The 17,697-nt window shown below is 44.1% G+C and overlaps 1 protein-coding gene across 1 annotated transcript in view; it reads left to right on the top strand.

Annotated features, from left to right (window-relative positions):
- The window catches only part of RELN (reelin), a 1,440,257-nt gene that overhangs the window by 741,353 nt on the left and 681,207 nt on the right, over positions 1-17,697 (top strand). Inside the window, exon 11 of the mRNA XM_085653954.1 lies at positions 16,321-16,466. Within this exon, the coding sequence (XP_085510080.1) occupies positions 16,321-16,466 (146 nt within the window). The remainder of the gene's footprint in view (positions 1-16,320; positions 16,467-17,697) is intronic.

Raw genomic sequence — 17,697 nt, 5'->3', positions numbered from 1 at the left:
TGGCCTGCCCCACTCATACTAATGCCTGGCCCAGTTTCTTCTAAGAGGAACCCAGTCATTATTATATTCTTCTTTTTCACTGGTCATTCCAGTTAATCATGTTTCCTTGATCAGCTTTGCATTGATGAGGGTGTTGCAGATAATCTTGCTCCTATAACCCGAGACGTTCGCCCAAGAGAAATCTAGGGTACCATTCTTAGTTGCTTGGATTATTGTTACACACTTTACCTTGCTGCAGCTACTGGGCTGTTCTGTAGTCTACAACGTATTGAGAATGGGGCTGCTAAACTGGCACTGCACCAACTCCATAGGGCATTTGCCTTGGCAGCCTTGGACGCTCTTCCCTGGCTCCCCATTAAGGAACAGATTATGTTTAAATGACTTTGCACAATGCACCATGCATTTCATCACACAGGTCCAGTATCCCTTCAACAGAAGGTTCATCATTATGTCTCTCAGTGGTCTTAAAGGTCTGGACATGCTGTTTTTTTGGTGGTGCCTGGGTTTCGTAGTCCAAGACGAAGGCCATTCCTTCTCTGTTCAGGCGACAGAGCTTTGGAATTCCCTGCTTGTTACTTTAAGGGTTTTACCAGTCCTTATGTCATTCAGAAAGAGCCCTACGAATTGGCACTCAGCTGGAATCTCCTATTCAAAGCAATCCCACAGCTGATTAGGCCTGGTTCCAGGCCAGGACACCTTACAGGCAGCAGTGCTCTTTACAGTACATCACATTTTTAAGTAAAACATTTCAAAAATAGATAATGTGGGTCAGGTCCCAACCTAACTTCGGCGTATACACAATATAATAATTTTGATTGGGTCTCTGGCTTGGGTTATTTAACTATTTAATAATTTGCAAAACATTACTGATTTAAAGATAATTTTTATGGAAAAATTAATAAAAATATACCTACCCATCAAGGGCATGTAGAATATGCTTCACGTTGAATATGTGATGAACATTCATGTTTGCCACATCAGCAGATCTCTTGGGCCTTGAGGTGCAATGGCCTTGAATGATGGATGATAAGAACTCATCTAAAATTGATGGGGACAGAGTTGGAACAGGTTATCATGGGAATTAGTTAGGATGATGAAAGGATGAAGGGGGACAGGCAATGTAAACCCACCTCTATGTATCTGTGTGCTGCGTGCCTTGGCAAGCAAGCATCGGAATAAGATAGCATGTTGAATTCCTGTGTTTTTGCAACGATCCATGTGTCTCCTGTCAGACAAGTTCTTATCTTGGTAAATAGTTCAGTAGATGAGGTGCCTACTGCAACCGTCTGCATTTAACCAGCAAGAAATGCGTGTGAATTCTTGGAGCTCTAACTCAAAATTTCAATTTTCTTAAATTGGTCAAACATCTATTATTGAGCTGGGGAGTGATTATCACACTGTATGGAGTGCAACCATGATTCAATGTGTATTATTTCTTGTGCCTATATTATAATTTTTGGCATACTTTACGACAACCATTGAACACATATCATCTGTGCTTGATAGGCATTATATTGCCTTTGCTTGTGTTTAAGGAATTATACAACGTATCTGCAATTTCTCCAACGCTTTCTGCCGACTCATTTTTCTGGTATCCTCGAACACACTGCATCGAAAGATCCTCAGTAATTGCTAGAGTTTGAAGCATTAGACCTCCGATAGCTGGTTGTATATCTTGGAAACCTGCAGGCAGAGTATATCTTCATTCCCCCTGGTTGGCTGCTGACTCTAGAATCAAGATGCAGCTGTCTGCATCGGTGCTGACATCTGACAATCAACGGAAAACAGAATTCTTGAAAAAAGGCATTACTGACTGTCCCTCTAGACAGAGTGGGCTACAGACCTCATTTCTTGTCTTGCTCTAAACACAGATCTGTTTTAAAGTGAAAGGCTTGACTGACGTCCCCAAACACATACTAAAAGTCGGACAAAGAGCTGAAATCTAGGGGACTGGACTAATCACTATAGACAAAATCTATATGGTTTCCTTAGTCATGCAGTGATTCAAGGCAGAGCTGGACGGACAACAGAGCCGCACAACAAGGGGGAGGCAGGACTCACAGGGATTCCCATTGAGAGACAAAGAAAATTGTTACATGCCACAGAAGTCAGAAGTCAGAAGGCGAATCGGTGGCATTGAACCAAAAATGCAATTTCTGCAAAATATTTCAAAACCCCCCAACATATTTTACTTTGCGAATTGTGCAGTGGCTTACTTTAAGTTTGAACTCCGCTTTCTTTCTTCTAGTGAAATAATGCCACTTATGTTAGGTATTTCATGTAGCACACCCCTGGTTTCTAGTTTTGTTGGAGCAGTGCATGTCTGACTGGCTTTTTTCTTTGCATATTCACATTAGAACTACACTTATGTACAATTTCATGAATATTGACATGTAGTGTTTTGCCTGGAATCAAAGGTTGAGTACCACACTAAACCACACCACACCTCTTGTAAACTGTAATCGTTACAGATTTATGATTATTGATATCAGCATGGAATGAATCCAGTAAGTAAAGTACAAGTATCCCTTCAAATCAATTTTAGGGAACCTCAGCAAAAATAACCACATTGCAGTTGGAAGCTGTCGTGAAAAACCTTTATTTTTAGGTCTTGCCTTAAAGCATCATTGGATAGTTATCTCCACTAGGTGTTACTAATTCTTTCATATATACATATCACTCGCTCACCTGGTCCTATTAGCTGTCTGATGTATCCTTCCACCTTCAAGGAAATACTTCCTTTGGAGTGCATGATGGACTCCCTTACATTTGAAAAGTTCACACTGTCATCATGTTGTTCGTCACATTCACTTCTCTATCACCTATATGCAGAAAGAGTTCCTTTTCTGCTACTGTATTTGTCAGCACTGGCAAATCCAATAGGGCAGGCATTGATATGATATATATCATTTGCCCATGCAGCGCATGAAAACACCATTTGTGAATGCCTGGGTTTCACACTCTGGCATATCCAAACCAGGCCTTTTCACTTTGCCAATGCTTGTTTTATTTCATCCCATGCCCCTCTTTCCCGTCTGCGTTGGAAATAGCATGCTGACTCCAGAATGATTGACAGACGAAATAGCCCGTTTCCTTCCCTCTTAACTTAAACAGGATACGTTTAGTGTCATAAAGCAAAATAAATGCTGGGAACAAGATAATATTTTGACTTTCCTTTGAAATGCTGAAGAGAATAGGATATCCGACTCCAAAGGGTATTGTGGGGACTGAAAACAAGCAGAGACGACCCGACTAGAATAAGCCTACGGATATTATGTAGGGTGGTTAGGTAGTTATCACCTACGTTAGATCCATAACCATAATCCGATGTTTCTTTCTTAAAACGGAGCGCATTGCACCCGCCTCCTAGCGAAGGAGGGCGCTTCCGGCCGTCGGCGGAGCGTGTCATGTGGGCGCGAGATCAGTCAGCCTTCGTTCGGCCTCAGTTTGGGCTCGAGCTCTCATTATCTCGATGGATAACGTTGCCCTGGGCCTGGCAAAATTACAGAGTCTCTTGCTAATTGCTCTGACCTTTATCGGGGGCTTAATGTATTCATAGAAGGCTCCTCATTTTAGCAGCGCGGGCTCTCTTTGTCCTTCGACTACAATTAGTTCCCTTTCAAATAAAAAAGAATAATTGATAATCCATACTGATCTATCATTGTATGTTCGTACCACGGCCCCAGGTGCTCAGAGGGCTCGATGCTTTGAAAATGCGAAGGACGGTACAGAAGAAAGGAATATGCGTGACGTGGCATAGTGCATTCTGAAGGTCATTGGGGCGCCTGCGCGTGTGTATAATGTGACCTAAACCGACCAATCAGTGAGAGTCATTTATTGGTAAAATGTTGAAAACAAATGTTCCTTCTGAAAATGTATTGTCCATCTGCAGGAGCCACATTTTTAATTGCATGTGAATATGGGCACAATATAGAGCAATTATTCTTTGCCTCTTATGATGAGGCGTTATTGCTCCATAACCCAGCGTTAATGCCATCTGTTTAGGGTGTTAACTGCTGTTAATTTCCCATCCCGCACAAAGGACCTATGCTGAACAATTAACAGGTGTGTGCAGTAGGTTACTTCATACCCATGTCCTATACATTTACTAAATACAGGTAGGAAACTGAACCAGGCCAAATGTCTTTGTCCTTCTCCTTCTCATGGAACTTGGAGTGCATTGCTGGCAGTAGATTAGGAAGGACTGCTAAATCTTCTTACTTGCAGAGTCAATTTGCATCATTCCATAGCAGGCGCAGATAATATCCTAATTTTATATTTTGATCAATAATGCAGTTTTGCCATTCTTTGAGCTCTGTAAATATGAGATGTTTCTTTTGCTCTTTTTAATAGTAATCATGTTATTAACCTTAATAAGATTAAAGGCTGCATTAGCCCTGTCTGGATTCGAACTTGTGACCAGTAGGTAACACTCAGAAACTAGCAGCAAGGGCTTAACTCACTTAGCTATCTTGCCAAACGATTGGGCAGAAGAGGGATATTTTAGGCATGCCTTTGCACCGGTAGCATAAACTGTCACTTTCAGTATGATTTAGCATAAAACATTGGATGATTTCTATGTACGGGTGCTCACGAACATGCAAAAATAGTTGTTCCAAGGTGTGAAAAATGGCCCTCTCTGGAGGGTCACCACAAACTTTTTGCTTTCCTCCTATTTTTCTGACTGTCTAATTGTTGGCTTCAGGACTTTGGGCACTTTACCACTGCTGACCACCACTAAAATAAATGTGCTCTCTCCTCTAAAAATTGTATAATTGGTTTACACCTGTTTGGCATATTTGATTTACTTGTAAGTCCCTTGTAAAGTGGTCTACCTTATACCCAGGGCCTGTAAATTAAATGCTACTAGTGAACCTGCAGCACTGATTGTGCCACCTACAGAAATAGCCTTTTCAACCCTGTCTCAGGCCTGCAACTGCAGGTCCTGTGTGTGCAGTTTATTGTTACTTTGACTTGGCATTTAAAACTACTTGCAAAGCTTGAAGCCCCCCTTTTATTTCACATAGGTCACGCCTAAGCTGGGCCCTAGGTAGCCCTAAGGGCAGGGTGCTGTTTATGTGAAAGGTAGGACATGTACTTTTAAGTTTTACATGTCGTGGTACGGACAAACAGCCATTTTGTTTTTCATGACTGTGCGACCTACTCCTCTCGTAGTGTAGCATTGAGAATTCCCTAATACAATTTTAAGCTGTAATTCTGGATCAGAGAAGAGTAGATTTTTCACGTTTCATATGTTTGGAACGGTAATGACAAATCCTCCTTACTGGTAAAGTTGAATTTAACATTACTGTTTTAGAAATGCCACTTTTAGAAAATGGACATTTCTCTGTGCTTATAACTGTATGCTTTGCAGCCTGTCTCCAATGCAAATCTGGCAGCTACATGTTGATCATTCCTCTAGACAGCCACAAACACAGGAGGGTGAGGATCATCTGCATTCTGAGCACTCCTCTACATACACCAGCATTCTGATGCAGGGATGAATGGGAGGGGCTGACACTTGCACTTCAATAGGTAGTGTCCTGTCCACACACACAGCACTGCTTCCCCACTTGCCCCCCCCCCCCCCCCTCCACAGATAGCCTGGCAGACAGGACTGAGTTGAAAGGATCCTTGTTCACTTCAGAGAGCTGCTTTGAAGTCACCCCTTACATCAAAGGCACATTTGGGTTAAAGTACTGGGTCTTTGACCACCTAAAATAAGACACTTCTGGATCTTGAACTGAACTTCTGTCAGAAGGACTGCTGTGCTCCTTAAAGGACTCAACTCGACCGCTTTTCTGAAAGGGCTGCTTTTCTGCTTGTTGCCCTGCTGACTGCTGCTCCCTGACTCTGCTGATGGAGAGCTAGACTCTGCCTTCACTCCAAGTGATCTCCAAGGGCTTGTTGGCTTGCCTTCTGTTTCTTGAGACTCAGGGTATCAAAGTCTCTACCCCTGCTCCCGTGCCTAGCTCACTGGAAGTGGCCCAGATAACTGCAACATGGATTTCTATGCATCTCCTGTCTTTGTGTAGTAGAACCAGCACACTGGCCCGGTTGCGTGAGTAAAATCGGCACATAGCTTCAGAACCAGCGCTTTGCCTCCAGAGATCGACATATCACTTTTTACAAAAATTGTAAAACATTTCTCCTCTGGAACACTATTGTGCAAAAAAAATCTCTGAAAATTGTCAGTATTGAATAACAAAATCTACAGAAGTTTTGGTGGGAGTTTTCAGGATAGTAGTATGACACAATATGCTAGTAGGATGAATCGTGCTCCACAGACCTTTTTGACTCTGAAAGAGTGCTCTGGCCTGCTGTTTCACTCTGTAAATCCCCAGGCAATTGAAAAGTGTTCAGGGTACTTATTTTTGATTGGGAACACAAGGAGATGATGGGCGGAGAACTGAAACTTTTCAGAAACTCACCCCCAGTCACAGATCTGGGTTGAATCCATCATCGTTCTTTAGCTCACTTCACCACCCCAGTTCTATATGCAAATCAGTCTTGACCCTGTGCCTCATGGGAACAGTCCAGCCTGAACTGCCAAGCCATGTCTTCCCTGGAGTGAAAACAAGCATCCTGGGACCGGTTTCGGGCTAACAGCCCTCATCAGCCAGGCTATCTTGAATCCAGTGGCAAAGTGAGCAAGGGACCCACGTCTGGGCATAGCCTGCCAACTTAGGGTGAACAAACCCAACACAAGGATATGATGGACAGAGCGCAGAAACTTTTCAGACACTCACCCCCAGTCACAGATCTGGGTTGAATCCATCATCGTTCTTTAGCTCAATTCGCTACCTCAGTTCATACAGAGCTATATGCAAATCAATCTTGACCCTGTGCCTCATGGGAAAAGTCCAGCCTGAACTGCCAAGCCATGTCTTCCCTGGACTGGAAACAAGCATCCTGGGACTGCTTTCGGGCTAACAGCCCTCATCAGCCAGGCTAGCTTGAATCCTGTGGCAAAGTGAGCAAGAGACCCACGTCTGGGCATGCCCTGCCAACTTAGGGTGAACAAAGCAAACACAAGGAGATGATAGACGGAGTGCTGAAACTTTTCAGACACTCACCCTCAGTCACAGATCTGGGTTGAATCCATCTTCGTTCTTTAGCTCACTTCGCCACCCCAGTTCAGACAGAGCTATATGCAAATCAGCCTTGACCCTGTGCCTCGTGGGAACAATCCAGCCCGAACTGTCAAGCCATGTCTTCCCTGGACCGGAAACAAGCAACCTGTGACCAGTTTCGGGCTAACAGGCCTCACCAGCCAGGCTAGCTTGAATCCAATGGCAAAGTGAGCAAGGGACCCACGTCTGGGCATAGCCTGCTAACTTAGGGCGAACTAAGCCAACACAAGGATATGATGGACGGAGCGCTGAAACTTTTCAGACACTCACCCCCAGTCACAGATCTGGGTTGAAACCATCATCATCCTTTAGCACACTTCGCCACCCCAGTTCATACAGAGCTATTTGCAAATCAGTCTTGACCCTGTGCCTCATGGGAAAAGTCCAGTCCAAACTACCAAGCCATGTCTTCCCTGTACCGAAGACAAGCATCCTGGGACCGGTTTCGGGCTACCAGCCCTCATCAGCCAGGCTAGCTTGAATCCAGTGGCAAAGTGAGCAGGTGACCCACGTCTGGGCATACCCTGCACCCCCAATCACAGCCTGGGGTGTCACAGTGGAAGATGTCATGCCCTCTGCTTTATTTCACTGAAGTACACAGCTTCCCCCTCACACAGATAACACCAGCTTTGCTTCTGCCTTCCCAGAGATGCTGCAGAGTGAGTGCCGCAAATGAGCAAAGCGGACACTCCTTTTTTCTGCTCCACAAGGACTCCATATTTTTACAACATCATAATTTTTAGTTCTCGTCTACGAGAGAGAGAGGGGGGGGTGTCTTTAAGAAGGGCATGTCCAAAGTAATTAAGGGCATGGCTTAAAACATGTGAACTACTATCCTTTGCTTTATATCACATGCTTCCTGGCCAGCTTTTAGGTGCGGTTTTCTGCTATTCCATCCAGACATGTCACACAACACACATATGCCTAAAACAAGCAAGGTTCAGTTGACTTTGTGAGTGCTTGTTAGTAGTTAGATATAAATGAGTAACAACAATTTTGTTGTATATAATTAAAATAGGTATTTACAAATGGTACGTATGTGGAGATTACTATGTGCATACTGGAGAGAGGCCAAGGATTGGATAAGCATGTAATTTGAACACTGTTATGGCACATTGACTCACAGTGCCTTTAGACTCCGCTCCAGAGCTCTCAATTGTGCCCCATTATGAACACCCCCCCCACAACCAGAACTCACCCATAAATGTGACTCAGCTCACATGTACCGCAGAAGCATGGGAAAATCCAACAGCTCAGCCTTTTACAGTTGAGATGTCTTAGCTTCGCCAATTTTTAATAAAGTCAACAACAATTTCAATGCAAAATTGCACTAAAGCAAAGAGAGTTTACAAATGTTAACAAATTCAAAGCTGTAACTTTGGCAAAATATGCACTATGTATACTGTAATTTATTGCTAAAACCATTGGCAAAGCCAATAGGTCTCAAATGTGAGAACTATTGGCTTTGCCAATGCTTGTGCTGGCTCGAGTATGGTTAGCAATGGCAACAAGGTGGGTGAGATTTTTACAGACGGAGGCAGTTTTACAAACCACAGAGACTCAAGCCCATACACAAGCACAAATCCAGTGCAACAAACTCCCTTCCTCTACTCCCTCGCCAGGGCCTGGAATGCATCTAGCGCTGCCTCATATAAAACAGTTAAGAAAATACAAATACCTAAAGAAAATGATGCATGCCACAGCACTCTCTCATCAGCCCATTCAATAAAAATATAAAATACCTGGATTTCCGAAAAATGGAGCTGATGCAGTACATCTTGTGATACTTTAATGATCGATTCAACATTGACAAGGTACCAAGCATGCCAGAAGGATGAAAACTGGTTACATGTAGTACTCCCAGTGCCTGCACATCATTTTTTTTCTTTAGTTATTTTTTTTTAATTCAGAAGGGTCTACATTCAAATCAAACGAAATACATATATCTGGGCTTAGCAAGTCACAACAAGGGAATTCAGAGATGCCCGCTTGTCTCTATAACTCTTTTGAACTTTTGAATTCTGAATAAAAGGTTGTAAATAATTACTGAAATATTGACAATACATAAAGTTTGCAAACAGTTTTTGGGAATAATGTATCATTGATATGTGTGCAAAAATATAACATCTGCAAAAAAAGTAACATTACAAGATAACGTTGCCATGCATCCAGTTACAGGAAAATCACACAAAATTGTTTGCAGACACCCGGCTTCAGGGGAACAGCATTTGCCCTATGGTACTGTCACAAGAAAACATAAATGTCCCATTGTAGACGAAGTCTTTGTCCACTGGTTTCACATTCAGCCTTTCTCTCGTCACTTGGAAATCTAGCCTGAATCAAAAGTGATGACTATAATGCTTGACTTAATCTCAACTACTAATACTGCCTCTGGGCCCCAGTTCAATCCAGGTTTTTGAGCTGTCTGTGCCATTACAGACATAAAGCAGCCATATGCAAAGACATTCTTGGCCAGACGAGAAGGCCATTGAACAGCCTGGCATAGGACTCCAGCTGCTAGTTATTGTTCAGGCCTAGCAAGGATGAAACAAGCTACAGGTTGCTTGGGGTGTTATTAAGAGAGGACGTGACCTAGTAGTTCGGGCTCAATTGTTTCTACAGGAGCTGGACCAGTGGTGATGTGCATATGGCTGGTCCCAGTCTGTAGCAGCACAGAGAGCATCATAAGGATGGAGTGTGTAGATTGCGCTGGACTGTTTCTATTGGAGAGGACTCAGGGTCCCTGTCTGTACCGGTACACTGAGTCAAAAAAAACTATAGACCGGAATGAGGCTAATAGTCATTCCCAAAAGGCTGAGATTGATGTAAGCATTCCATTCATCACTTGTTTGTTTTCCTCATGAGAAAAGTGAACCTGCTGAAACATTAGTTTGGGGTGAAATGTTGTCTGGGTAAAATTGCAGAAAAAATGGGAACTTTGCAAACTTCTCGAAGGGTCTTAATCAGTATCTTTGTAAAATGGTACAAGAGGGAAGAATTAGTTATAGCTTCATCTGTACCCTTAGTCTGGATCATGCGAACTGCTTGGTAATATAATACTTCAACTGCTCGGCATTAATTTGCACCTGCACCTATATCTCACCACGCTGTTTTGCAGAAGAATGAACATTATGTTTTGTTTGTAAAAAAAATATCACAAACCATCTAAAAAGTAAATTAAAAAAATACACTGTTGCAGAACACATTAGTGCAAAGCGACGCACACCAGAAATCTGTACTTGGTGTAAGTGTGTATCTGAGCATGTCACTCGTTCAAAATCGCTTTACTTGGGTGTGTTTCACATCATTCTAAATAAAAACGTGGGGAATGAGTCCTCTTGATGTGAGCGTAGTTGGTTGACTCATAAATGGATCTCAGTGCCCAAAGAAACTCTGCTGAAATGCAGGGCTGTGATTTGCAAACACTGGCTCCTCAGAGGCTGCAGTCAGAGGAGCTCACAGTGAGCTTTACCAGCGCTGGCAATAGCCGGATGTGTACAACACCGTGCGCCATTTTAAAAGCCACAAGCTACCACTGACATCAGTGCCTGCTGGGCTCCTTATTTTCACAATGTATGATAGATGCCTGCGCTCTGGCAGTGGTGCCTGCTGCCCTGAGTGAATCACTGTTGTACAATATCTACCAAGGAGGCAGCTCCCTCCATGGGCAGAGGACACAGTGCTGGCATTCCTAAGCCTGCCTGACATTTGGAATGCTGGCTCCATTTAATACGATGGGCTTCAAAGTGTGGGGGGACTGTAGATTGGATTAGGGAAGAGAAGACTGTCCGGTCTGTTTCTCTGCGTCGCTCACTGTGGCACCTGAAGAGGGGTGCATTTACAAAGCAAAGGACACACTGAGCCATATGGGCCAGCTGATGTTCTTTACATAGAGGGTGGATAGTTTTGCACCAGTATTGATCTGGCATTTCTGCAGACCTTCTGGTATAATATGTTGTTTCTCCACTGTTCAGTTGCCACGAATCTAAATTTTCCACTGGTTGAGGATGAAAATGTCATCTCACAATTTCCTCACATCAATGCTAGGTTAGCCAGAACCTGTTCAGAATTGCTCTTCACTGGGTCAGTTTATGTGATCTATTCCGAAGACATAGTTCTACATATTAGGAACAAATATGCCATTATTTGGGGGCAGCAGTGTTGAGCCCCAGAAGCACTCACAAATAATCAGTTACCCTCCCTCGTGAATCATGGAATATATATGTATAATTATTTAGAGCCACTCATATACAATACAAAAGAAGTCTCACAAAAGTCCATAAATTATATTGATCATTCAATGTATTGTCTTCATTAGATCCATCACATATAAGGCTGTCGATCGATTCTGTGCTTGATTATAAATGCCTATAGAATAATAACATTCCTTATTCCATACAGCCAACACCTGTTCGCTGCAAAAGTTTGCTTTTTCAAAGTGACGTGATTGGTTAAGGATGAATAATACTGAAATCAATATTAGGATTAGTTGTGTAGGCATCCAGTAATTAAGGATTGACATTTTTGTATCGCTTAAGTAGGTGTCGCTTGATAGAGTACAAATGATTTGTCAGATGTATTAAGTCAGAAAGATGATGATGAGGAAGAATAATTTCTAAGGGGAGCCCATGAGAATGTTCATAAAAGAAATTGATAAGTGGACTGTGGACCTGCACTCATTCCCCATACTGACGTTTAAAGTGATACGTCGCTGCAAACACCATGATTTTGGTCTTACTGCCATTTGGTTTGAGGACATGATCAGCCATTCAACACTGGACAGTTCACAGCCCCCTAATTTGTCAGTATTGTCAGAGGAGGATTGATCAGGTATTTGGCATAGGCATTGGCGGCATCCTGGAATCCAAAACCATGGCTAAGTTCAGTCCCGATCCATGAGGTATCCTCCTGCACTACAAAAGCAGTCAATTTGATCTCCTTCTGAAAAAATATCTCACAACGACCTTGACTGCTCCCATTGACTATCTCTCTCCTCTTTAGAATACATTTCACACTGTACCCCTGGAGGCACTGGTTCATATTTTCATAATCTCGACCCAATCTTTTACTCTCACCCATCCTCTGTACCTCTCATTATTCTCGGTAACCTACATCTTTACTTGAACAATAATCAAAAATATACTCTTTTCTTCAAAATCTTCTAGGGCCACTATTAGAAAGAATTACACCTTCGCCCCCAACAATGAATCAATTTCCTTTCAACCATGTGTTAACAAATTTGAAAGTAAACATTTTCAGCAATTCCAGCCATCACGGTTTACACAGTTTGCAGGGTCAAGACACTTACTTCCATCCCTAGATACCCTGACCAGAATTGCCAATGCGTGCAAGTCTACTTCATTTAACACACTCCATTTAGAAGTTAAATGTCACTACCCTTGATGATGTGAAAGCAGAATACAGTCAAAACCTCATAACCTCCTATCACTCACACCACAAACAATTGCCTGGACCACCGCCAGTTCGATAATTCTCTCCTTTTCACATTGATGTGACTCATTAATCCATCTCTGTCTTAAACTGCCTTATATGTCTTCTACCTAATCTTCACACACTAAGCTACTCTTATTACACTACTGACTTCTGATTGCCTCATCCACCTTCCTCGCCCATACGCAGTAATATTATGAGTCTTCCTTCACGACGAGTAGACTGATTCGAATACTTAAAACCCCTAACTTTCCACATACGGCACCTTTAGGCTTCAACTCCTTTTTCTCCTTCCTGCAAATTTCTCTTCTGCCGTGCCTCTCTATTCAGCTACTCTCTTCATACTAGCTTCTACCCATACCACTTACGAAACTCTTTAATATTGCCTGCAGTACAAAAGTCCACCATAAACTATTACTTCCTGACTAACCACCATCTTTTCTCCTACCTACCGTTCTACCTCTAAACCCTAGAGGATCTAATCTTCAGTAATCTCACACTGAATCCCTGTAAATACATCCTGCTTAACCTCTTCAGTGTGCCTTGCAAGTAGTTCATTTTGATCACTTGGGTGTCAAACGTTGTCATATTAGCCAGGCCCAACAGCCTATTCTCAATCTCTGTTCTACTCAAGCGCTCTGCACCATTAACACTGTTGAACATGCCCCCTGTCTGGCAACATTTGCTTTCCTTAGCACCACTGACTGGCACAGCACTCAAATTAACTATTCTGTCTCTAAATCGATCCAATAAATTTTCCTGGTGCTCGTTAGATTCAGAGCTAACCAATTGGGGAGAGGATGTAGCCTTACTGCTAGAGCAGTGGACCTTGAAGCTGGGGAACCGGGTTCGAGTCTCCGCAACGACGCTCAACATCCTGTAATTTTGGGCAAATCACTTAATCTCCCTGTGCCTAACAAAAAATGTGTCCATCTGTAACGAAATTGGTGCTCATGTAAAGCGCTCTGATACCTGATATCTTCAGGTCTAGTTCGCGCTATATAAAACTCCAATTTATCTGTGGTTGTCACCCCAGGATCATATCCTTTCCCACATTAAACTACCTCCTTATGCAGCATTCCATTCATATTTGTCTTCTATTAAGACCTCCACTCAGATTACACTATTTGTTTTCTCATTTATTTTTTTCTCCCTCACTACAGAGAACTAGATGACATCTAGATGGTCATCTCCAGGGGCGTAGTTTAGTCAGCCAGATTGTGTGTGGGGTGTATGTGTGTGTAAGCTTCAGATTTCTCAGCAATCATGATGGGATATCTTGCTAAAATACATTATGAGAAGCAGGACAAGGGGGTTTTAAGATGCAGTGGAAAGAGAGAGGAGTGTGGGTTGTTAGGGGTACTTAAAACATAACAGTTTTCAAACTAACCAAGTTTTAAGGCAGAGAAGAGAGAGAGAGTGTGTGTGTGTTTGTTTTTTCAGTGTGGACATGCACAAATCCAGGGTGAAATCTGACAGATACCTCATCCAACCTGACTGAAAGCACCTGTACTTTTTAAGAATCATAGCCAGGCCTTCACAGTTCTACATAGCGAGTGTTGTAAACAAGTAAAACATTTTGTTGCTGTGTTGATGTCCTGAATATGGTATGACAAGGATTCCTTCAGGTGGTTCAGTGACACAAAGATTATTGGAAAAGTAGAGAGGGCAAAGAATTAAGATCGGTGATGGCGCTGCGTGTGGTTTCCATGGATTATGATGAAATGTGAAGTACCACTATCAGGGACAGCAGTCAGCATGTATCGCACCGTACAACGTGATTTGATGGTTCCAGTTCAGTACGAAAAAGGTCACAGATGCGTGGATGAATCGTAATATAAGTGGAAATATGATGTGTCTGTCTAACACATATAAGTGGCACGTCATGCGTGGGGAACTTCATCAGTCTTCCTGTGAATTGGAGGGGTTTGTTTTGGTCTTGTATGAGAAACTAGTTAGATATTATCTAAAAGAAATAAAAAACAGTTTAATGTCGCATATACCAATGTTTGTGTAAGTACCATTTCCATTGCTACTATGTGCTCTTCCAGACCTCTTTCATGCTCTTCTTCAGTATACAGACTATGCTTGCACATTCAGCTGATGTATGGTCTTTAGCCACAGCATGGCTATGATTATGTAAAAGAAATAATAACAGGGAAACCCCCTCCAGGCAGCGAGTTGTCCCGCTTCGCTCCCCTTGCCCGTTACCACCAACTGCGCGCTTTTACCTTAAATCACCACTGACAAATTCTCGGTTGCCTGAAAAGGTCATAGTTTATTCATCAAACATAACTTTGTACATTTCAATTGTTCATGGTCACATACACATTTATTGTCCATGTTATTTATTTACTTCTATTGTTCCTTAAACTTTTTCTTGCATTATGGATCCAGCCGCCTCAATCTCCTGGTAGGAAAGGGGCCCCTTTTCTGGGCGTATGATTCACGGGTCTAGGCTTCAGCTTGCTACCGATATGGAGGGTGCCCGTCTGGACTTGCCCGGGCCGCAAGTGCCATCCCGCTCGCCCTGTAGCCCTTCCGTGGGCCCTTCCTTCTCCCAGGAGTCCCTGCTGTGTGGCATCCCAAGGACAGCACTTGAGCATCTACTGTACCTTTCGAGGCTGAGTCCTTGCCATCTTCTCCCTCTGTACCCCTGCCGTGAGGCATCTCAAGGGTCCTGTGGGAGCAACACATCTACTCTTTCTATGGCGGTACGCCGCCCCATGGCTCCCTCAGTGCCCCTGCCGTGAGGTATCCCAAGGACACTGTGAGAGCCTTCCATCAATCTTCTAGTAAGCTTTCTCTTTGACTAATTTTTGTTGAGTTTGAGTCCGCTACCCCTCTAACCTTTCGGCTGCGACGCCAGAATCTTAGGTGTGGGTGGGTGGAATTCTTCTCCTTCCTGTTGCGAGGGGGGGATGAATGTGCTTATTCGGGCCCTTAGCCCCCTTTTATCCACCTCGCCCTAGCTAGTTCGCCCCTTGATTGGGGGGGCTCGCCTTGCCTGAAGAGGGGCCATTCCTGGCCCCTGCCAGCCTAGCCGTCATGCAAATGGGGGCGGGGCGTGGGCCTCCCACCTCTGGACGGCGTTTTACCCGTGCCTCCACTGGGTCCGGCTTCGCCTACCCGGTCCGGGTTCAGATATGCAGGTTATTGTGTATTAGAAAAGTGTATTCTCTTGAGCTGATAAGTCAGCACAGGGCAAAGTCTGCCTTCTCAAGTATGCAAAGTCCTCATCCTTGGGTGAACTGTAGACACTTGCAACCCCTGTAGTTCCACTTGTGGCACCAGTTTCTGTGAGACGTCATCGCAGATAAGGTGTCGTCTGAGTTTCTTGAACCCATGAAATTGGAAATGTGTGCACATTTTTGCCTTCCCTTTATGGACGTACCAGGGCATCAGTTTAGTAGCACTGTAGTTGACGGCAGGGGCATTGCGAAAGCTTAGCAGGGGGGCTACGACTCTATACTTATTTATTCATTGTTTTAACCTTCTTCTGAAAAATTATAAATTTACTTTGTTATTCAATGACGTGTGTTCATCAGGCGCAAACGCAGTCTGGTGTTATTTCTTGTGATACTGTCGGGGAAATATGCAATGTAATGTTAGTTCCTATGATATCATAAGGGGCCGAGGATGTCACTTCCGTTTCCTCCTGTGATTAGGGGGCAAAGACCCCAGTGTTCCCTCCGCTGAACTGAATTTAACAGACTGTATTTCTCTCTCGTTACAGCATAGCTGCCAGTCAGACGGCAACGCCATTTACTTCCATGGCACAGAAGGCAGCGAGTTCAACTTTGCCACAACTCGGGACGTGGACCTGTCCACCGAGGACATCCAGGAGCAGTGGGCCGAGGAGTTCGAGAGCCAGCCCTCTGGGTGAGTGCCTCTCGCTGGCTGTCCTTCGAGTGTGCAGGCAGACTTCACACAGGGCCAAAGGGAAGAGTGCGCCCACTCTGTGGTGGTTTGTTGTGGAGGAATGAAGGGGTCTTCTTAAGTGAGGACATAATGCGAGACAGAAAGCGTGCATCGTGCGCATCATTGAGAGGTCTTTTTACCCCTTTCAGTGACTCGTGCGAACGTGCCAGGCATGACTACCTTAGCTGAATACAGTTGCTGGTTCATTTGCCCGAAATCTGAATTAAATGAATATCCTGTGGTTGAGCCAGCCTGTGTACCTGTATTTCATGAATCCTATCGAGCATGCCCTATTGTGTAATAGGTGCGGCCCAATGACAGGCCAAAATATACAATATTAATGAACATATTTTTTACTTGATTTTATAAGAATAGTGATTTGATGGAACGGCAGCTTAGAGCCCATGGGGTCTAGGGATTATTGGTTCAACGTGTGCTCCGTGTAAATTAGCTGTAGATGGAAGGAGTGCACGATCTGGGAAATACAGCAGAGGCCCTTTTTAATGTCTTGAACACTTCTATGGTATGCTGTAACTGTGACTTATTTATATGTGCTGTTCTGTTTATTTATTGTTTTGTTGTTTGGCTTCTGTTCTAAGGGACAACTGGTGAATAGAACTTAGGGGCCGATTACAATGGCGGGCGGACTTGAGTCCGCCCGCCATCATAGCGGTAATAGGACCGCCTGCCAGTAGGGCGGCGGTCCTGCTCTCGAAATCACGATGCAACTGTCACGGTGGCGGGCGCATCCAGCGATTCAACATTGCGGACGGTGCTGCTGGCTGCAGCACCGCCGCGGTGTTAATAATCGCATGTTGTGCATTTCCCTGCACAACGTGGCAGGCATCACGCGGTGCCTGCCACCTTGTGCATGGAAATGTAGGGGGATACCCAGTGCACATACACCCTCCCCCCCATAGAGGGAGCCCGCAACGGGCCCCCCAACATAGCCTCCGCCAGCCTTTCCCTGGCGGTTCCAACGCCAAGGAAAGGCTGACTGGCCCCAGCATTGTAATCACCGCCACCATTTTACCCATGCTGACCGCTCCGCCAGACAATCGTGACAATTGCGTGTTGCGCAAGTGTGGAGGGCGGTCTTTTCGACCGCTGGGGTCGCAAAGCGATTCCCCCCTCCATCCTTATGTGGCGGGGGAAATGGGAGTCAGATGGCGGAGGGACCGCCACCGCACGG

The sequence above is a fragment of the Triturus cristatus genome, chromosome 4_1 (genome assembly GCF_964204655.1).
Source record: "Triturus cristatus chromosome 4_1, aTriCri1.1, whole genome shotgun sequence".
Lineage (NCBI taxonomy): Eukaryota > Metazoa > Chordata > Amphibia > Caudata > Salamandridae > Triturus > Triturus cristatus.
This window is presented reverse-complemented; position numbering and strand designations above follow the sequence as displayed.